We start from the raw sequence: 22,802 nt of genomic DNA on the forward strand, positions 1-22,802 counted from the left end.
TGGGCTGGGATGTGTCATTCCGAGAACCCTTTGTATTCTGACTCCCTCACTTTTTATCGAACCTTCCACCAGAAAGGAGAAGGGGGGTACTGGTGGGGGTAGCGCTAAAGATCTCAGGAAATCTTGTTTTGAAGCAATAAGTCAGTGTGAACTCTCCATTACTAAGAGCCTGGGGGGAAACGAAGGAAAGTAGGGGGGGGGGGGCTACCTGCTTAGCTAGAAGAGGGTGATGGAAAGGTGAGGACTGGGCTCATTCAGCTACATACCCCAGTTAAATGAATCTTCTGGTTTTCTTTGTGATTACAAGTCAGGAGCAAATAGAAGACAAATATAATGAGCAAACATGGTGCAATTTGCTGCGGGAACATACCATGATGCAATGCAAAGGGTGCAAATGCATTTATTACTCTGCGTGCAGGGAAAATACAGGCGGCTTCTACAAATACTGGGCAGCTTTGCTTTTACACTGGAAGTTAGCATTAAACTAATGTATAACTATAATGCGCTCTGCACACAGTAATACCCCTTTTACACCGAAGCTAAAATCCGGGTTATTGCAGGGGTAACCCGGGCAGCTCCCCGGTGTAAAAGGGGAGAGGGTTGGATCTCCGGGTCGAGTGACCCGGCAATCCAACCCAGGTAACTAGCAGGGTTTAACACAGGCGTAGCCCGTGAAAACCTTGCTGTGTGTATGGCGCACTCCGGGTCACAATGACCTGGAGTGAGCCGCATGCCGGCCGATTGGTCCGGCTTCAGTGGCGCTTGGAGATGACGTCATCTCCAAGCGTCCACTTTCACGCCGGGAAAGCCGGGTCTATGCAGACCCGACTCCGGTGTGAGCGGCGCCGACACGGGAATGTCCCGAGTCGGCGCCGGCTACATTTCGGGTCTGATCCAGATAGGAACTCTGTTCCAACTCCCAGTCAGACCCGCAATTTAGGTGGAAAAGGGGTACAAGTGTGCCTCAGCTGCAGTGCAACATGGTTTTGCCAAGGTACAAATTCCTCCTTTATTATTATTATTACCAGTTATTTATATAGCGCACACATATTCCGCAGCGCTGTACAGAGGATATTTGGCCATTCACATCAGTCCCTGCCCCAGTGGAGTTTACACTCTATACTCCCTGCTGTATCCTCACATACATACACTATGGGATCACTTTTGTTGGGAGCAAATTAACCTACCAGTATGTTTTGAGATTGTGGGAGGAAAACAGATTTCCTGGTGGAAACCCACGCAAACACGGGAGAACATACAAACTCCACACAGTTAGGGACCTTATGGGAGTTGAACCCAAGACCTCAGTGCTGTGAGGCAGCAATCTAACCATATACCACCATGTTTTTTGCACACAACAAAGCCATGTAGCATAAATCTATCTAGGTTATTCCCACAATTTCCACACTTTATGGGGTCATCTTCAGCTTAGCAAAACAACTGAATATATTATATAAATATATATATATATATATATATATATATATATATATTTTTTTTTTTTATATATATATATTTATTTTTTTTTAAATAAAAAAAAAACAAATTCAATTAAACAAAATGAAAATCAGTTTTGCTTTTTAAAAGTTCAAATTTATGTGAAAACCAGTTATGTGGAGCTAGGATAGGCTTCTCACCAATTATTGGACAGGTCTGGTGCATACAGTATATAATATATAGATTTATAGGTCATTTATATGCAAACATAAAAAAAAAATGTCTGAATGTTTTTGTTTTGTTTTTTTTGCAGTATTTTGTAATATTATTAGAAAAAGTCCAAAGCACATAAACAAGTGGTTCCCTATTTATTATACGTGGTATCACTTTTATTTTATTATATATATATATATATATATATATTATTTGGCAGTGGTATAACGATTATGCCTGTAGAATTTCTTTGGATCTGTCCGCATTGTGTACCAGGGACAGGTCTTTCATCCCCTATCTCCCACTTTCATATAGTTTTCTCTGCAGCTCAATTTCTCTTCCTCCCGCGGCCCGGGAAGTTCGAGGGACTGATGGTCTGGAGATGGGGGATCCTAATTGCACTTGAACGTCTAAAGCTGACTCGGTTTATCATAAAGGGTGCAGATTTCGCTGGCTGGAGCCTCCACGGACACAGACCCTCAGGCCCAGCTCAGAAATAGAGGGAATTAATTACATTTCTTTAACTCCTCTTCTTTTAAAGTACGGAGAGGATGATGAAACCTCCTGAGGGGAAAAGTGTCTGCTGAGGGAGAAGAGAGTGAATGTGGAGAGAGATATAGAGGAGAGGGGGCAGTAAAAGGACATATCCCACTGCTAGAGAGGACACGTCTCAGACTACTGACAAAGTGACCTATGGTCAAGGTTGGGAACTGTCCCTGTATTTAGCGGATGCGGAATACGCCAGGGTTACACAGATACATGAGGGTCATCCGTGTCAGAGCCGCTTTGGTATGTAGTATAGAAGTGCCAGTTCTCAGGCACACTTTACATGACATCAGGGCACACGTGGCGACGTGCCCAGTTCATGCTGAATTTTTTACATACATTGTTACCGGATGTTTGCGCTGACCTCATACAGCTATCCCGCAGTCTCGGAATGAATGGTGCGGACACGTTACTACTAATGTGTGTGTCATAGTAAAACACTCAGCTTCTCCCATTCTCCTCAGCTCATTAATCAGTATATAAATATCAGTCCCAGCGCCTGTAACCAGGGTGTAAAGCGTTTTCAGGCCGGCAGGCAGTGGAAAGGTTAATGTAAATAGAGTGTGACTGATTTGGGGCAGCGGTGCAGAGAGTAGGAAGGGGTGACAGAAAGAGTAGGGGGGAGGGAGAGAAAGCTGCCACTCAGACGGATTGACAGGCCCCCGATATCCCTGCAGATAAAGTCTTACAGATGTCGCTTTGCAATTGATTTTTGGTTAGTGATGGTAATATACTGAGAAGTAATACATTATAGAGGTGAGGTGAAAGGGGGGAGAGCATCCCCCTGTACTGCAGGGGATTATACTGCCCCTTCCTCAAGACCCCAGCTTCAAACACTTTCTAGAAATCACATTAACCTGTTTCCAGAGGAACAGCCTCCTCCTCCTCCTCGCCCCTGTCTGCAGCGGAACTGCTAAGTAAGTTTTTGGCAGAGTGCAGGGGGTAGGTGAGAGCGGTCATCAGGGCTGATAGAGAGCGAGAGGGGTCATGGGCAGGACAGAGTATATGTCTGCACTGGCAGGTTTTCCGCTGATCTGATTCTGGATATCATAGGGGGAGGAAGTGGCGGAATAACGCTGATACCGCCATGCTTGGTACGGACTATATTCCCCATCATCCAGCATCTACTACATTAGGATGGTCCATGTTGGATACAGAAGGCTACAGGTCTAAAGACCACCATATATCTGCCATTAATTGGGGCAATTTGGAATTTTGCAGAGGTTTCTCCCCCCAAAAATTGACAATGTATGGAGTTCACGGATTGACGATTCCGATGAGAAAGTGATCGGAATTGCTAAATCAGGCCGTCCACCATGCTGAATTTCAGTGATCAATTGGGGCAATACATATGCGCCCATGTTCATTGTGGCTGATGGCGGCACGAACGTGCCCGCAAATCGTGCTATGCGCCACGCTACGCTAGGGCTCGTCCCCAATCACGGGAGTGCGTCTCCATTCAATCCTATGGAGACGTGAAAGTGCATCCCCGATCGTGGGAGTGCATCTTCCATTATATCCTGTGGACAAACAAATGCGCGTCTCCGATCGTGGGAGTGGGAATTGTGATTTGCTGAAAATGATCTGCAAACCACTGATCAGTATCTGTAATGTATGGCCACAGATTGGTGGATTGGGGAATCTTTACATTTGGGGGAGGGGGGGAATCACAGATTGTGGAGGGCGGTGACACCTCCGAAGTCCAGACGGTGACTTTCACCCCCGGGAAAACTACAGCTGCCCTCCTCGAGCCGGGCCTGAAGGCATCGTCCCTTTCAGAAGTGCCAAGTGCCCAGTCCGGCCCTGGTACGGTATATGGCAGAGTCTCTATCAGATGTGGTACAAGGGTGTCTATGGAACAGGACATAGTGGACCCATAGAGTCTAAACATTAAACTTAGGGGGAGGTCTACTCTGAGATGTTGGCATCATGTTAGCCTAAACGCCTTAATAAATATGTTGTAGGTCTTATGAAAGCTGCTACATCTTAATGTATTTATTCCACTTTACACTAAGTATTGCCTGTATGACATGTTACATAGGTAAAATAAACTGTTCATTTAACGTCAGTGGATGAAATGTTCCCCCGTGAATTCTGAATGTTATTATATGGCTCTTGTCATTGTGTCATTGCAGGTAATGAGTATACTCAGCAGTCCCAATGGAGTGGCCCCACAATCCCAGGCAGACTTCTCCATCTCCCCTCTGCATGGTGGGCTGGACACCAGTAACTCCCTCTCCGCCAGCTGCAGCCAGCGCAGTGATTCCATCAAGTCTGTGGATAGCCTCCCCCCATCCCAGTCCTACTGCGCCCCAACTTACAGCACAACAGGATACAGCATGGACCCAGTGGCAAGCTATCAGTATGGCCAATATGGACAAAGTAAGTAACAGCAGGGCCATAGCACAGGGGCTTGTACTGCAGGCCAGCGGCCCGTCCCCCTGGCTGATCCCTGACCCCAGACAGCTATTCAGACACAGAGGGAGTATATTTACTAAAGTGAGAGTTTTCAGAAGTGGAGATGTTGCCCATAGCAACCAGTCAGATTCTACTTAACATTTATCTAGTACCTTCTAGAAGATATTAGCTAGAATCTGATTGGATGCTATGGGCAACATCTCTACTTCTAAAAACTCTCACTTTAGTAACTATGCCCCAGAGTGCCTGCTGTAACGTCTCGGCTGCGGTGTCATTTGGAATATGGGCCTGATTCAGAGCCGCTCGTTCGCTGTGAGCGATGTTCGCACAACTGCGTATGGGTCGTAATGCGCATGCGTAAACCAGTCAATTCGGTCGGAAATCGTGCGCTCGCAAAACAGCAAGGGGCTGCTAATTTGATTGACAGAATGAGGCGTTTGTGGGTGGTAACAGGGGAAGGTGCTTGAAAACGGGGAGTGGAGATCCGAATGCAGGCGTGCTTAACGGTAAAAAGGGGTGTTTTAAGGGTGTGCATAATTAACAAAGCAGCGTCATCGACCACGTCACTTGGTTGTCTCTTAGCCTGAACTGTTCGCATGATTGCGGTAGGAAAATCCAACCACAAGGACTGCGAGCAGTTCAGACGCCTTTCGATGTACTCGATTAATCTAATAAATAGCGGAGATGACGTAATATGCGAGCGGCCAGGGGGCGTCTTTACAAAATAGCAAGCGCATATTTCGTTCGCTCGCTCAGACATAGAGGCGTCAACAGACCGCAAAGAGCGAGCGCTCAATTTAAATAGCCGGCCCCTTTTTCTGAACGAGCGTCCGGCTCTGAATCAGGCCCAAAGTTTGGCTGGTAGGGTATGGGGTATTACAATTATGAGTCTTATTATTAATAAATTGTATGTATTAGCCCATTCTCTGAGTATAGACTCATGGGGCAAAATTTACCCCGGCGGTTTTGCTATGCGCAGATTTACTAAGGCCAAAACCGCTGCAAAACAAATTTTAGAATAGAACAGGCCTGTCATTTAGAAACCGCCGCCTAACCGCCACTAAACCCCGGGGTTTAGAAACCGCCTTCAAACCACCACCAAACCGCCGGGGTTTAGAACCCAACACTTAATAAATTTTGCCCATACTGTCAGTACCACTCTACCTCCATACCCCACAACCACATACTGCTAGTATGCACATCTAACACTTATTTGAGCCCCTGGAAACCAACCCTTCTCCTTGTGTTTTATGAGACGTCGCAATGGAGAGTAGAGTCATTCTTTAGGAGTAAATAGCCCTCACAGGATAATTCCCTGCTAGATATCGCTTTTCCTTAAGCCCTCTGAATGCTGGAGGTTTATGAGGAAAGTCTCAGTAGAAGTGCCAGGGGGATTTGCAGGGTTCTGTATAAAATCAGTTTAGGCCTCATTCCTGTAAGCAGATTCCTCTTTAAAATAATAAGTGTAACAAAATTTTTGATTTAGGATGCATTCAGCTTGTAATTAGTAACTTGAATTTTTGTATTTGGCCTAAAATTAGGACGTCATGAATGTAGAAAATATCAGTAAAAAAATAAAAACTTTTCCCCATCCGCTAAAACTGTGTTAAATTATTAACAGTCCAAAATTTTCCCCAGGCTTATACACTGCGGGATATCCAGGGTAGTCTCACACCCCACAGAGTTTCGACCACAAAACAAGCAGGATTTCCATACACTAGCGACAGGAAATCTGTGCAGAGGCAGATTGCGCAGTATTGTGTACAATGTATTAAATTGTCACCTTAAATGTTACATTAGTAACTTTTGCTGTCAATTGGAGGACACTAGGCTTCCCCAGCATTTTAAACTATAATATATGTACCATGTGTGTTATGGCTGCAGTCTCATTGATGTATGGTTATATTGGTGGGTTCTATTATTAATGTACGTATTTTGCCTCCTGTATGCAAAAAATAAAATAAAAAAATCAATGTGTGAGGTTACGCTTGTGTTTTAGTAGTCTGTGTGGTGATGGAAGTGGGTACAGCACAATGCTGGTTGGTGCTGTACTGATCATTGCGCTCAACACTGAAATGAACGCAAAGAGCAGCCGCGTGGCGAAAATACATGTACAGGCCTCGTTGTGCAAATCATTTTCTGGACGATCAGTTTTAATGTGTATTTACCAATCGCTGAACGCATAAAATTCAGGGCCTGATTCAGAGCCACTCGTAAGCGGCAGCTCGTTCGCTCCGAGCGATGTTTGCCAAACTGCGCATGCGTACGGATCGATATACGCATGCGCGAACCAGTCAGTGCGGCCGAAATTCATGTGCTCGCAACATAGCAAATGCCTGCTAATTTGAGTGACAGGATGAGGCGTATGTGGGTGGTAACAGGGGAAGGTGCTTGAAAATGGGGAGTGGAGATCCGATCGCAGGCGTGCTTAAAGGTCAAAACGGGCGTTTTAAGGGTGTGCATATTTAAAACAGCAGCTTCATTGACCACGTCACTGGGTTTTTTTTTAGCCAGAACTGCTCGCAAGATTGTGGTAGCAAAAACCAACCCCAAGAATAGCGAGCAGCTCATACCCTGTTCGATGTACTCGATTAATCTAATAAATAGCGGACATGACGTAGGATGCGAGCGGCCAGGGGGCGTAGTTTCCCAAAAAACGACCGCAAGTTTTGTTCGCTCGTTCAGACCTAGAGGCGTGAACAGACCGCAAACAGTTCATTTGAATAGCCACCCCTATTTTCTGGACGAGCGAGCGCAAATAGCGACCGGCTCTGAATCAGGCCCTCAGTCCCATCTGAATGTACCCTAAAGCTTTAAATATCTCATGGATGCCAGGGTCAGCACTAAACAGTGCCGATGATTTCATCCCCGTAACACCCTCTAATTTCTCCAGCCTAAATTAGAAGCACGTGTTTCAGCTGCCGGTGCTCCTGGTCTGACCCCGACCTTTCTCCCACCTCCTGCATGTTCCGGGGAACACCTGCAGTTAATAGTGAGACTCTGTTGCACCACCAGCCCCAGGCACCCTCTGCCCACACTCCGCTTTCATTAGAAACATTTAGGACAAGTGCTAAGGTGACCGGAGGGGGGCACGATACCTAATGCAGAATAAGATGCAGCAATAGGTCTGACATGGTCCTGCTTAGCCATATTGGCTGGTGATACAGGACACCGGGAATCTCCTATAAGAAATGTACAAACAAAACACCAAGCAGTGACCTCGGTTATTTACAAGGGGATATGGATAAGGGTTAACAATCCCGCTCTCCCCCACCCCCAGAATTAGTGCAGTTATTTTTATAATGCAATTCAGAGTCATTCACCATTATTCATCCCCTGCCAGACTAGATCCAGCCACTTTCCTGGGCACTTGGCACAGACAGGTCTATCTATGATGCCCACATTGATAGGACACAGAAGCGTGAAGAGAAACCTAATGGATATGACAACTCTAATAAGAGTCCTGTCTGGACGAGTTCTCCCCCCGGGGTTGAAGCTGACACAACACCGACGCCTCAAATTTCTCTACTTAGTGGCAGTAACTTCTAAAATCGGCATTAATTTAATTTGGGGCATTAGCAGGAATGAGGAGCTTTTGTGTTGGAGAGGATGTGCGTTATTTCGGATGGGGTAGCTGCAATACTGGTTTGGTTGTGAGTAATAAAAAGGTAATTGGCATTGCTGTCATGTAAAATACTGCCTGAGTGCACATTGCCAGAGAAAGAATGATAACTGCACCCAGAAGGGTTCTAGCAGTAAAACAGAGAGACAGGGCCTGATTCAGACCCGCTCGCAAGTGCTGAGCGCTCGATGGTGGCCCAGAGCGCATGCGCACGACGGAGCCGGCTCCGTCGTGCGCATGCGCGAGACCCAGATAGTGACGTGCAATCCGTCGCTCCGGGTCTCGCACTAAAGGGGGCGTACTGTCGATGTTGAGTAACAGCACGCCCCCTTTGGTGGGCGGGGCGGGGGGGGGGGGTGGTGGCTGCCCAGATGGAGGCGCCTACTGTTTGGGGGCGGCCCCACTGACATCACAAGTGCCGAAAGCACTCTGGGGCTTGCAGCCATGAGACCCTACCACAAGCCCGATGGTCGCGATGGTCTTGACCATCGCGACCATCATCCTGGCCGCTTGCAGTAGCTGTGCGTGGCAACCCACAGCAATGCGAGCGGCCGGGAGGCCGCTCCATGAAAAAAAAGAAAAAAGGACGCCCTGATTCAGAGCGAGCGCTCTGTCAGACTCTGTCAGCACTCTGTCCGGCTCTGAATAAGGGCCAGAGTCTTACCTGTTGTGCAGCCACCAATAATAATGGCTACGAGTAGGGACAGCCTCCCCTTATAGCGGCAGGCACTAGGGGAATTGGCCTTTATCTATGTATTTTTAAACACTTCTATGGACTCGAGAATGAGTATAATAACTGAGCCAAAACCCACAATGCTGAACAGTTATGCAGAGATGCAGAGACTATAATTCCATACTAATTGTGTTTGGATCTCTTTACAGCTGCTGTTGATTACTTGGCTAAAAATGTCAGCCTGTCCACACAGCGCCGGATGAAACTTGGCGAGCACTCAGCGGTCCTGGGCCTTTTACCTGTTGAGACTGGGCAAGCCTACTGAAGAGTCTTCACGCCAGTAATGCCACGAGGACCAGCACCTGAGGGCAGCCCTGTACATCTCCACGTATACATATGTGCCCATTCACTGCTCTCATCCCCGGGGAAAACCATAGAGCAAATACACTATAGTCGTCCTTCCACTGCCTGCATCCAGAAAGCGTTGGCATGTGATCCCAGGAGTGGTCCGTGTAAAGTATTAGAAGCTGCCGCTCTGACTCTGAGACACTTTTAAAGGGTATTCAAACTTTTCAGCTGATTAACTTCAAAAGAGAAACTGATGTAAGAGGCAGCCTGGTTTGGACTAACCTGGTATTTGGCTATGAAACGGGTGAGGACAAGGCACACATATAGAAAATCTGCCATGTTGTCGCGAGCAATGATCCATGTTAGGGAACAATCTTCTCCCAGTCTCTCGCCCGCATTTCATTCCCTATTGTAAGCGGTGGTTGAAGAACAGTCCCATAAGCATTCCATACACAGGAGTTGAAAAACAATGACTGTCAAAATGAAGATTACGAAAAAAAAAAGAGTACATACAACGCCAGCCAGAATAATTGTACTGGATTATGTTTACTTCTTTGAAAATTGGGTACAATCACATAGACTACTTAATTCTGATTTTTCTTAAATGAGGACAATTCTTCTAGTGATAATAGAAGTATTGGAAGCAACCCCAAACTTTACTAAAAGAACAATAGCAGCTGAGATGACATGTAGCAGGATCAGCTATTCTGTAACATAGGGCAGGTGGGCCACTCTATAGATGTCCATGCCAGGCCTACGATGCCCCCAAACCGTACTTTAATTACCTGTAATAATGTGCGGATGTGGGTTGGGAACCTAAGTTTGGAAGAATAATTTACCGTTAGTTACCAAGATAATGTCGAAATGAAATAAATATTACATATCTCAGCATCACTTGTACGATGAGAAAAGCAATGTAGGATGACCTCTAATCGTTAACCACGTAGAAGCTTGTCCAACAAGATGTCAGTATCCCAACGTATGTAGTGATATTTATTCCATGTGCTTGCTCGCATTCCAGGATGGTAGAGGATACAGTGTCTACCAGAACACTTCAATGTATTCACGACGTCGGTATACTGTCACATAGACTGCAGCGGTCTCCTGTGTGACCGCGCTCTGATTTACGGCACGGAGGACACAACAATTAATGCTGGGTGACGGCACTACTGCGGACCACTATTAAATACAGAACAAGGACATTATTCCATTGAACCTTTCAAACCAGTACTGAGAGGTGTAAATTCCTTTAAAAAATCACATTTTAGCTACTGGTTCAAGATGATGTATATAGTATATAGGTGCCCTGTTCCAAATCATTCCAGTGCTGAAACCCGTTTGCAGTTTCATGTGAATATATTCACAGCAAAAGATGTATAGTAAGGTTGATGTATACGAATTATGTGAAGTCTTCAGAAGATTTATATATTATGTTCCAAGAGAGAAATATTGATATAGGGAAATGGTGGGGATTGCTGGGGAGCAAAGGGCACACCTCTTCTAAAATACCAAGCGCTCCACCTCTGATCTACAAAGGACACTGCTGGGGTATACACACTGACAGACGGTCCTTTACGGAGGACCAGGAGAGAAGGAAGGACAGCATAGAGACTCTAAGAGACATTCCATATGGAGTTTCCTCTATCCAAGGAGCCGACATCACTTCATGCACAAATGGACACTTGATTTTTTATTTTATTTTAAATATTTCTATAAAATGGACATTTGATGGATGCAGCCCCCGACCACAGGGACTGTATGGGGGCGTTGCAGTACCCCACCTACACCTGTATATTAAAAGCTTCTAACCCTTTAGTCTAACTCCACCCACAAGGACTCCTGTATCTAGCACTAGATAACATTCCATACAACTGACTGTCACCTCTGTGTCCGATACCCATGTCGCTCCGAGTGTGCGCGTAAGTGTGTACATATATATAATCCCACTATAATTTATTCAGCTATATTAAGTCGTAGATTAGAAAGATAAACTTGTACTTGTTTTATCCCCCATCCCTGCTAGTGGACGTCGGCCACTTACGGGCGGTCTCTTTAGCAGTGACGGGGTAACTACCTGTGCCTGTATGTGGTTTTGTGTACCTCAGGCATTGTTGTTATGCATTAAAGAAGATGAAACATACCTGTGGTGTTCTGTGTGTTTTCAGGGAAACGGACTGTTTTATACTAGATAAATGCATCATCTTCCTGATGTGACCAGGAGTATACAACACTTTATACATCATAAGTTACCTGGAGATCCTCGTCGTGTTATTTCTAACACCTACTTGGGACATGATGACCTACCAAAAATGGGATACGTTAGGTATCCCGACACAGGGGATGCCGGTGCTCAGAATTCCAGCGCCAGAATCCCGACACTGGTCCGAAACCCGGCGCCGGAATCCTGAAGGTAAGTAGCAGGGTTAGGTACTAGGGGGAGAATTAGGGACTAAGGGGGAGGGATAGGGACTAAGGGGGAGGGTTAGGGACTAAGGGGGAGGGTTAGGTTTAGGGTGTGAAAAGGTTAGGTTCAGGCACCAGGGAGGGAGGCTTAGGGTAAGGAGAGGGGGAAGGTTAGATACTAGGGGGAGAGTTAGGGACTAAGGGGGAGGGTTAGGTACTAGGGGGAGAGTTAGGGACTAAGGGGGAGGGTTAGGTTTAGGGTGTGAAAAGGTTAGGTTCAGGCACCAGGGAGGGAGGCTTAGGGTAAGGAGAGGGGGAAGGTTAGATACTAGGGGGAGAGTTAGGGACTAAGGGGGAGGGTTAGGTTTAGGGTGTGGAAAGGTTAGGTTCAGGCACCAGGGAGGGAGGCTTAGGGTAAGGAGAGGGGGAGGGTTAGGATATCTACTGACAGGTGTCGGTATCCTAAACCTGACGGGATGTTGGTGTCAGGATTTTGTCTGCTGGGATCCCATATCCATACCACCAAAAATGATTAGCCAAAGTGAAAGCTCTCCTGAACCAACGAAGACCAGCATGACGCCAGCAGGCACAGAAGCTACCTCTAGCAAACAGAACGTCCACATTGGCAAACGTGTACCCACTATGGACGACCATGCACACTCTCGCAGGTCGTTCATGGGGGTCGTGCCGTCGGCCTGCGTGTAGACGGAACGACCCAGCTGCCGACGCCAGGCAGGTGAATGGAGCCGGTGCCGACATATCAGGCGGCCGGGCCCCAGATTGTGTGATGTGTACTGGCCGCCTGATATGTCGGCCCGTCGGCCGTCGCATCGCTGTGTACACACATGGCAAGTATGTGCCCAGCTTAAGGGGTATATTTACTAAGCTGCAGCTTGTTTATCACCATGTTTAACCTCAAAATTTAAAACGGCAATGATGCTAATGGCAAAACGCAGCGCGATTTGCTTTTGATTTCATTGCCGTTTTAAGTTTTCTTGTATAAGCCACCGCTTAGGAAATTTACCTCAAGTCCTTACAAAGGTTTATCTATATTTTGAATAACATATCTCCCAGGATTAGGAGTCTGTGGGCCTGATTCAGAGCCGGACACTCTTTCAGAGCGCTCGCTCTGAATCAGTGCCCGCCTATTGTATTTTTAGAGCGGCCTCCTGGCCGCCCGCATAGCTATGGGTGACCACCCACAGCCAGTGCAAACGGCCAGGATGATGGTCGCGATGGTCAAGACCATCGCGACCATCGGACTTGCGACTAGACCCTTGTGGTAGGGTCTCGTTGCCGCAAGTCCCAGTGGACTTCTTGCTCTTACAAAGCAAGAAGTCCACCCATTGACATCACTTGTGATGTCAGTGGGGCCGGCCCTAGACGGTAGGCGTTCCCATGGCAGCCACGCCCCCGGCATGCCCACCAAAGGGGGCGTGCTGTCACTCAACATCGACAGCACGCCCCCTTTGTAGCGAGACCTGGAGCGACGGCTTGCCAGTCACTATCCGGGTCTCGTGCATGTGCACGACGGAGCTGCCTCCGTCGTGCGCACGCGCCCTGGGTCAACATCGACCCGCTTGCGAGCGGGTCTGAATCAGGCCCTCTTTTCTTACCTACAGACAAAACAATGATTAAAATTTATGTTTTAAAAAAAATATATAAAAGTAATAATTGGCATATGTTACACTTTTATTACTGCCTCTGATCTCCACGTACCTGTATTTGTCAGGCTCTGCGTTTCGGTGATATGACCGGTAACGGGAAATGGCGGCCGTGCCCTGTAGGTGACATGAAGGGACAGGTGAAAGGACGTAGGATATACTGCATTTAGGCCCTCATTCAGAGCCGGACGCTCTGAGCAGAGTGCACGCTCTGAATGAGGGCCGCCCTCCATAATTATGGAGCGTCCTCCTGTACGCTCGTATAGCTGTGGGTCACCACCCACAGCCTATACGAGCGTGCAGTTTGATGGCCGCGATGGTCTTGACCATCGCCACTGCGAGCCGGAGCATGCGGTTGAGTTTTTCAACCACAAGCCCTGGAGTGATTTTGGCTCTATCAGAGCCAAAATCACTCCCACTGACATCACTAGTGATGTCAGTGGGCCGGCTTCTGACGGTAGGCGTTCCCTTGGGAACGCCCCCGTCAGGGAGGCACGCCCCCGGCACGCCCACCAAAGGGGGCGTGCTGTCAATCAACATCGACAGCACGCCCCCTTTGATCAGACACAACGAGCGAAGGAAAGTCCTTCGCTCGTCGCGTCTGGCGCATGCGCACGACGGAGCTCCCGCCGTCGTGCGCACGCTCAGTGCACAACATCGACCCACTTGCAAGCGGACAGCCGCTTGCGAGTGGGTCTGAATCAGGGCCTTAGTGCTCAATATGTATTTTACAGCTATGTTAGACATTTTCTTAAAAAACAATTATTCAAATCCACGTTCTATTTTCAGAAAGAACCAAGTAGGTCACTATGGGCCGTATTCAATTTGGAGCGAAAAGTCCGTTTTGGCGAAACTTTTTCGCCGATGACATCATTTTCGACGATTTCATTTGTCCCTGTATTCAATTTCCCCGACTTTACAATGCGCAAACCCGACAAGTTTGCGCATTGTAACCAGCGGAAAAGTATCAGCAATGGATACCCGGCGGAAAAAAGCACAGAATTGGTATTTTGGGGTGCAAACTTGCGGGGGCCACCCTAAAACCTTTTTACACCCCCCTTGACGCTGTTGCAAAAAACGTAAAAAATTACATAAAGGACACCCCAAAAAAGCACTTTGAAAAATGGGCGGAAAAAAAAATAATTGTGGTATAAATTAAAAAACTATCGAAATAGCCTCTGGGGGGATCTGGAAGTATGGGGGAGATTTTTTTATTGCAGGTGTTTGCAGACGGTGCGTTTTTTTTGTGCACTTTAAAGCTTTATTTTAGTAACTTTGAACTATGCCTGCACCCATTTTCATGTACCCCAAATTTGATGGGAATACTTATTTTCCCCCAAAATAGTTGCTAAAATCTATTCTTCACCACTTGCTCAATGACGCAAAATAGCGCCTATTGAGACCATTTAAAAACCCCAAATACCTTTAGCAGGGCTAATCGGGGGTACCCATAGTGAACGCCCATGTCAGTACATATTTAGGGGGGTGTCAGGCTGATTTCCCCAAAACTGCCAGAACATTTAGCCGATTTCCAATTCGCCGGGTTCCATTTTCGCACATTTGCAATTGAATACGGGGATACGCGGGGATGCGTGCGATACTTTTTTGCCGGCAAAGCCTCCGGTGACGGCGAAATGTCCGGACTCTGCCTTTTCGCTCCAAATTGAATACGGGAATATGTATCAATGATGCTAACTGTCAGCAAACACTATAAGTTGCAGTTCTGGGTGATGAGAGAGAGAGAGCTGCCCTTCCATAGTCAGGCACTATGGGGGTGTCTATATTATAGGGAGACAGGGCATTGGGAGAGGTGTATGACTCTGGGCCTAATTCTGAGCCAGTGAATGGCCCCATATATCTACGACGGATTGGGGCAATTCTCCGTTCTGTTGACAGCAGGGAATCTGGAATATTCACCATGTTGGAAGATCTGGATTCCCTGAATTGGCCGGAATCAGCAAATCTGGGATCTGCTGAATTCAGCAGAATTCCCCCGACAGGTCGCCGATCATCAATGGCCGCCGTTGGGAGTTTACGATCGGCGGAATGGATCGGGAAAAAGCGCCTCAGATATATGGGCTGCCGCAAATGGTCAAACCATGTAGCAATGCAATGGCACAGTTACTGGCACTTTCTTGCTTTATAACCATCTCAGAATTAGTCCCTATGATAACAACCCCTGTAGGCGGCATTTAATAGCCAGGTAATTTACTGCGGACGTGAAATAAACCAGATACGGAAATCAGTGAACATATTAAATTCTCTGGAAACAACAATACAAGAGATACACCAGAGGGACTGTATAGCTGTGGATAAAGTTGTTAATCTATTGGGAAACAACTAAAGAAACTTTTGGGAGAAAAAAAACACATTTGGTGTTTAGCGATCTGTGTACAGTTAGGGCCTGATTCCGAGTGACCTGTAACGTGGAAGCAATTCCGGCTGCTCCCTGCAATCGGAAGTCCCATACGTGAGAGCAGCTGTCATCAATGGATCTCTGCATACCCTCAGAATAAAACGCACCCACGACACACCCACAGATGTATTCTACATGCACATGCCCCTAGCGTGGAGCAAAATAGAACATCGGCAGCACCAGCAGAGACATTAAGGGGTGAATTTAATTAGCCTTGAAGTTAGCACTCCATCGTGGCTAATTCTATCAGTTACAGACCGCAGGACGCACTTAACGCGGATTTCTGTTCACCTCTGTTCTGAGGTTCAAACAGAAACCCGTGTTAAGTTGGGCTTTCAGAATCAGAATCAACTTTATTGGCCAAGTATACAAACTGTGATATAGACGGGGTAAAGGGTCCCTCTCCTGGGGTAGATGGACACCTCCTTAAACACAGCAGCCAGGAAACAGAACACCAGTCCAGGGTTTTCGTGCAAGCTGGTCGGAACCAGTTTTATTGTGCAATATAAACAACAAAATAAACAAAATTTTAAAATAAATCCTAGCCCGTCTGGGCACTAACTAGACAGGTTATTCCCTCTCTACAAGTGGCAGGGCCTACTGCCTTAGCACAAACACAGCACTTCCAAATAACACCGTGTCTCTGAACAAACCTCAGTGTCTGTTCTCCCCCAGGGTATGTGAGACACTGAACCAAAACCTAACACAGCTTATATGAGCCACTTCCAGGTGCAACTACTAATCAGCCTGCTCTCAGACTGAAAGGCCCAACACCTGGAATGGCCTGTGGATGGAGCACTCCCTTCTGTTCTCACATCCACACCCCCAGGACCCATTATCCGTCTTTTACCAAATGCTGACACTACTGGTCTGTTTGGCATAACAGACTTTTCGAGTTTTTAAAACACATATGATAGGAATCTGGGACACACATATATGCCATCCCAGACTTCTCCAGTGCTTCTACCACAAAACATATACAAGGAATTTGACTCCGGTAACTACTAGTCAAGTACTCACTTAACACATCAACCAGACATACACAATATACAAAACCATGATTAATATACACAATAAAACCTTATAAATTGAGCAATTTGCACAATGACAACCTGATATTTATAGTTAGGAATTGAACAGCGAAATCACCTGCGGGAAAAAACTCTTCAGATGTCTAGTGGTCTATTTCGCCTTCCCGATGGGAGCACTTGAAATAGATCATGACCTGGATGAGCTTCATCTGCCACGATATTACCAGACCGCTTCCTAACCCTAGACAAGTATAACTCCTGAATAGAAGGAAGTTTAGCTCCAATTATCGTTTCCGTAATCCTTACTACTCTCTGTAGTCTGGCCTTGTCTCATTCACTGTCTGCACCAAACCACACAATTATCGAGGTACATAGCACAGAGGGCCTGATTCAGAGCCGCTCGTAAGCGGCCGCTCGTTCGCTCCGAGCGATGTTCGCACAACTGCGCATATGCGTATGGGTTGTAATAAGCATGCGTGAACCAGTCATTGCGGTCGGAAATTGTGTTCTCGCAAAATAGCGAATGCCTGCTAATTTGAGTGACAGAATGAGGCGTTTGTGGGTGGTAACAGGGGAAGGTGTTTGAAAACGGGGAGTGGAGATCCGAACGCAGGCGTGCCAAACGGTCAAAACGGGCGTTTTAAGGGTGTGCATAATTAACAAAGCAGCGTCATCGACCACGTCACTTGGTTGTCTTTTAGCCTGAACTGCTCGCATGATTGCGGTAGGATAATGCTACCACAAGCACTGCGAGCAGTTCATACGCCTTTCGATGTACTCGATCTAATAAATAGCGGAGATGATGTAGGATGCGAGCGGCCAGGGGGCGTTTTTTAAAAAATAGCGAGCGCATGTTTCGTTCGCTCGTTCAGATATAGAGGCTTCAACAGACCGCAAAGAGCGAGCGCTCTATTTAAATATCCGGCCCCTTTTTCTGAACGAGCGAGCGCAAATAGCGTCTGGCTCTGAATCAGGCCCAGACTCAATTATTGCCGGATAAAAAAAAAAGTCCTCAGTTCCATTGAGAGGACAAATTTCCTGAGCTGCCATAAGAAATACAACCTCTGATGTGCCCTCTTGACAATAGTGTCAACGTTTTTCTCCCATTTCAAATCTCGGGAGATTATAGAACCCAAGAATTTGAAAGAATCTACCCCCGATACAATAACGTAAGGTATAATCAAAGTAGATACACTGACAATGTGTTTCCTAATATCAATAATCATCTCAACTGTCTTGGACGGGTTTAGCTCGAAGTTATTCTGGCTGCACCACTGCGCCAACTGGTCCACCTCTCTTCTATAAGCAGACTCATCCCCATCTTTAATCAGTCCAATGACACTAGTGTCATCTGCAAATTTCAGGAGTTTGACTGATGGATCCCCAGAGGTGCAGTCATTTGTATTGAGGGGGAAAGAACACTGGGAGCCCCAGAACTAATCCTCCGTACACTTGAGGTAAACTCCCCCATATCTACTGTACATACGGCTTCCTGTGCTCCAAGAAATCTACAATCCAACGACAGGTACCGTAACCCCCAATTTGTCAATTTTAGAAAACAACATTTCGGGACCGATTGTGTTGAACGCAGAGCTGAAGTCTAGTAACAGGACCCTCACATAAGTACCTGCAGATCAAAGTACTGCAGAAAATACTGCAACGCCATATTGACCGCATCCTCCACCGATCTATGCGCCCTATAGGCAAACTGCAGGGGGTCCAAGATGGTGCAGTTCAAAACCAATCGTAGTGCATGGCCCCCGCAAACGCATTAACCCATGGCTCCGGGTACTTATCCCGGAATCTATGGCATAACGTGTGTTAGCCACAGATTTTCCCGGCGAGGAAAAGAGCTTGGTAAAATCTAAAATAGCTCCGGGAGTAAGAGTCTGAAGTTACAACCCTTTTCCTCATGCGGTAAGATATTGAGGCTAATTGAATCCGGCCCTTGGGGGGGAATTAAATCAGTGCGCAGGATGCGATATGCCTATCCGGAACTGCGAGATTTCCCTCACACCCCACAACCGTTTCTGCAGGTAGATGGAGTGTAGGAGGACTAAGCTTTAAAGCATGAGAAAACCCGATGATAAAAATTATATTTAAATATTTTAACATTAGATCATGTCCAATATGTTTATGTATTCTTACAAAATGTATATAAAGACGGCCTTTTAGGTGTTTCTTTTTATTTGCTAAATAAGAGCTTTCACCTCTCCAAGGGGGGGGAATTCAATTAGGTGCGGGGTTTGCCCTGTGTGGGGAATAACTCTGGGTTTCACACCCGGAGCTATGCAATGAATTGGCATTTTCTTTGCACGGTAATCATGGGTTAACGCATGCTAACCCGTATATTCTGCGCAAAGTGCTGGAATCTAAGGGTTTCCTCGTACAGAGTCTGCATTTTAATGCTGATTTTTCCTCGCTGCTCATGAGAGTAATGTGCGGGGTTCCCGAAGCGAATTGTATCGGGCAATGCCAACTATTAGCTGCGAGGTAAATCCCGCTCCTAGCAGAATTACCCCCAAGTGTGGCAAAAATACACTGGTAAATACAATGTTTCCATCTGCGACACCCATGTATTGCAGGGAAATAATTTGGGAAATAGTGATGTCACTCATGTAGCGTATACATTTTATCAGTGGTAGACAAGCTGGGTCACTACACATCTCAGCATGCCTTGCAACAGTTTTAGCATGACCTAACAGCTAAACTGCGACAGGGCACAGGGCATGCCCACGTGTAGTTCCACAGCAGCTGGAGTGCCACAGTCTGCCTACCCCTGCCTTATATTAAGAGAGTAGTGATACCATTAGTGTCATAACTGTGGGCATATGGCAGGTGCAGAATGTCCATAGGCCTATGGCCGCCCATGTCAGTCAGTCCCCGATACCAACACGCCTGCGCCATTAACCATTTCCCCAGTCACCGCCCATGGACCCCTCTCGAAATTGAACTGATCTCCATGCAATATCAATACGCATCCCCTGGCAGCAACCATCGGGACGAATGTGCAGAAGTAAAATATCCCGATGTTTTAGCAGCGTCCCCCTCTGAATCATGGTCTGTGTGTTAAAGTGTTATGTCATGGAATATAAAACACATCACCTTGGAAATAAAACAAACGCTAATAAAAATGTAAAAAGAAAACTAAAAATAATATATAGCCTATCCACCAGATATAGACCAGCACATCAGGTACGGCTCTGTACATTAGTCCTCTCACCAGCACATCAGGTACGGCTCTGTACATTAGTCCTCTCACCAGCACATCAGGTACGGCGCTGTACATTAGTCCTGTCACCAGCACATCAGGTACGGCTCTGTACATTAGTCCTGTCACCAGCACATCAGGTACGGCTCTGTACATTAGTCCTGTCACCAGCACATCAGGTACGGCTCTGTACATTAGTCCTGTCACCAGCACATCAGGTACGGCTCTGTACATTAGTCCTGTCACCAGCACATCAGGTACGGCGCTGTACATTAGTCCTGTCACCAGCACATCAGGTACGGCTCTGTACATTAGTCCTGTCACCAGCACATAAGGTACGGCTCTGTACATTAGTCCTGTCACCAGCACGTCAGGTACGGCTCTGTACATTAGTCCTGTCACCAGCACGTCAGGTACGACTCTGTACATTAGTCCTGTCACCAGCACGTCAGGTACGGCTCTGTACATTAGTCCTGTCACCAGCACGTCAGGTACGGCTCTGTACATTAGTCCTCTCACCAGCACATAAGGTACGGCTCTGTACATTAGTCCTGTCACCGGCACATCAGGTACGGCTCTGTACATTAGTCCTGTCACCAGCACATCAGGTACGGCTCTGTACATTAGTCTTGTCACCAGCACATCAGGTACGGCTCTGTACATTAGTCCTGTCACCGACACATAAGGTACGGCTCTGTACATTAGTCCTGTCACCAGCACGTCAGGTACGGCTCTGTACATTAGTCCTCTCACCAGCACATCAGGTACGGTGCTGTACATTAGTCCTGTCACCAGCACATCAGGTACGGCTCTGTACATTAGTCCTGTCACCAGCACATCAGGTACGGCTCTCTACATTAGTCCTGTCACCAGCACATCAGGTACGGCTCTGTACATTAGTCTTGTCACCAGCACATCAGGTACGGCTCTGTACATTAGTCCTGTCACCGACACATAAGGTACGGCTCTGTACATTAGTCCTGTCACCAGCACGTCAGGTACGGCTCTGTACATTAGTCCTGTCACCAGCACATCAGGTACGGCTCTGTACATTAGTCTTGTTCTGTGCATTAGTCCTGGAACCAGATATGGCTTTGGACAATAGTCCTGGCACCAGGCAAGGCCCTGTATATTAGTCCTAGCACCAGGCAAGGCTCTGTACATTAGTCCTGGCACTGCCCTATAAATTAGCCCTGGCACCAGGTGTGGCTCAGTACATCAGTCCTGGCACCAGGTACGGCTCTGTACATTAGTCCTGGAACCAGATATGGCTCTGGACATTAGTTTGTGCACCAGGAATGACCCTGTACATTAGTCCTAGCATGGCTTAGCACATTGTCCTGGCACCAGGCAAGGCTCTGTCTTGGCAACAGGTATGGATCTGCACTTTAGTCTTGGCAGCCCTGTACATTTGTCCTGTCACCAGGTGCGGCTCTGTACATTAGTCCTGGCACCAGATGTGGCTCTGTACATTAGTCCTGGCGCCAGGTGCGGCTCTGTACATTAGTCCTGGCGCCAGGTGTGGCTCTGTACATTAGTCCTGTCACCAGGTACGGCCCTGTACATTAGTCCTGGCACCAGGTGCGGCTCTGTACATTAGTCCTGGCACCAGGTGCGGCTTTGTACATTAGTCCTGGCACCTGGTGTGGCTCTGTACATTAGTCCTGGCGCCAGGTGTGGCCCTGTACATTAGTCCGGCCCTGTACATTAGTCCTGGCACCAGGTGCGGCTCTGTACATTAGTCCTGGCACCAGGTGCGGCTCTGTACATTAGTCCTGACACCAGGTGTGGCTCTGTACATTAGTCCGGCCCTGTACATTAGTCCTAGCGCCAGGTGTGGCTCTGTACATTAGTCCTGGCGCCTGGTGTGGCTCTGTACATTAGTCCTGGCACCTGGTGTGGCTCTGTACATTAGTCCTGGCACCTGGTGTGGCTCTGTACATTAGTCCTGGCACGGCTCTGTACATTAGTCCTGGCACCTGGTGTGGCTCTGTACATTAGTCCTGTCACCAGGTACGGCCCTGTACATTAGTCCTGGCACCTGGTGTGGCTCTGTACATTAGTCCTGGCACCTGGTGTGGCTCTGTACATGAGTCCTGGCACCTGGTGTGGCTCTGTACATGAGTCCTGGCACCTGGTGTGGCTCTCTACATGAGTCCTGGCACCTGGTGTGGCTCTGTACATTAGTCCTGGCACCTGGTGTGGCTCTGTACATTAGTCCTGGCACCTGGTGTGGCTCTGTACATTAGTCCTGGCACGGCTCTGTACATTAGTCCTGGCACCTGGTGTGGCTCTGTACATTAGTCCTGTCACCAGGTACGGCCCTGTACATTAGTCCTGGCACCTGGTGTGGCTCTGTACATTAGTCCTGGCACCTGGTGTGGCTCTGTACATTAGTCCTGGCACCTGGTGTGGCTCTGTACATGAGTCCTGGCACCTGGTGTGGCTCTGTACATTAGTCCTGGCACCTGGTGTGGCTCTGTACATTAGTCCTGGCACCTGGTGTGGCTCTGTACATTAGTCCTGGCACAAGGTGTGGCTCTGTACATTAGTCCTGGCACAAGGTGTGGCTCTGTACATTAGTCCTGGCACCTGGTGTGGCTCTGTACATTAGTCCTGGCACCTGGTGTGGCTCTGTACATGAGTCCTGGCACCTGGTGTGGCTCTGTACATGAGTCCTGGCACCTGGTGTGGCTCTGTACATTAGTCCTGGCACCTGGTGTGGCTCTGTACATTAGTCCTGGCACCTGGTGTGGCTCTGTACATTAGTCCTGGCACCTGGTGTGGCTCTGTACATTAGTCCTGGCACGGCTCTGTACA

General features: G+C 47.4%; 1 protein-coding gene across 3 annotated transcripts in view; it reads left to right on the forward strand.

Annotated features, from left to right (window-relative positions):
* Window positions 1–11,381, forward strand: part of PAX7 (paired box 7) — a 176,725-nt gene extending 165,344 nt beyond the window's left edge. For all 3 annotated transcript variants that reach the window (XM_088466304.1, XM_088466306.1, XM_088466305.1), the window contains exons 8-9: window positions 4,332–4,578; window positions 9,119–11,381. In XM_088466304.1, the coding sequence (XP_088322430.1) occupies window positions 4,332–4,578; window positions 9,119–9,234 (363 nt within the window). In that variant the 3' untranslated portion in view covers window positions 9,235–11,381. The remainder of the gene's footprint in view (window positions 1–4,331; window positions 4,579–9,118) is intronic.
* The last annotated feature ends 11,421 nt before the right edge of the window (window positions 11,382–22,802 follow it).

Source organism: Taudactylus pleione, unplaced genomic scaffold (assembly GCF_031769625.1).
Source record: "Taudactylus pleione unplaced genomic scaffold, aTauple2 ptg002751l, whole genome shotgun sequence".
Taxonomy (NCBI): domain Eukaryota; kingdom Metazoa; phylum Chordata; class Amphibia; order Anura; family Myobatrachidae; genus Taudactylus; species Taudactylus pleione.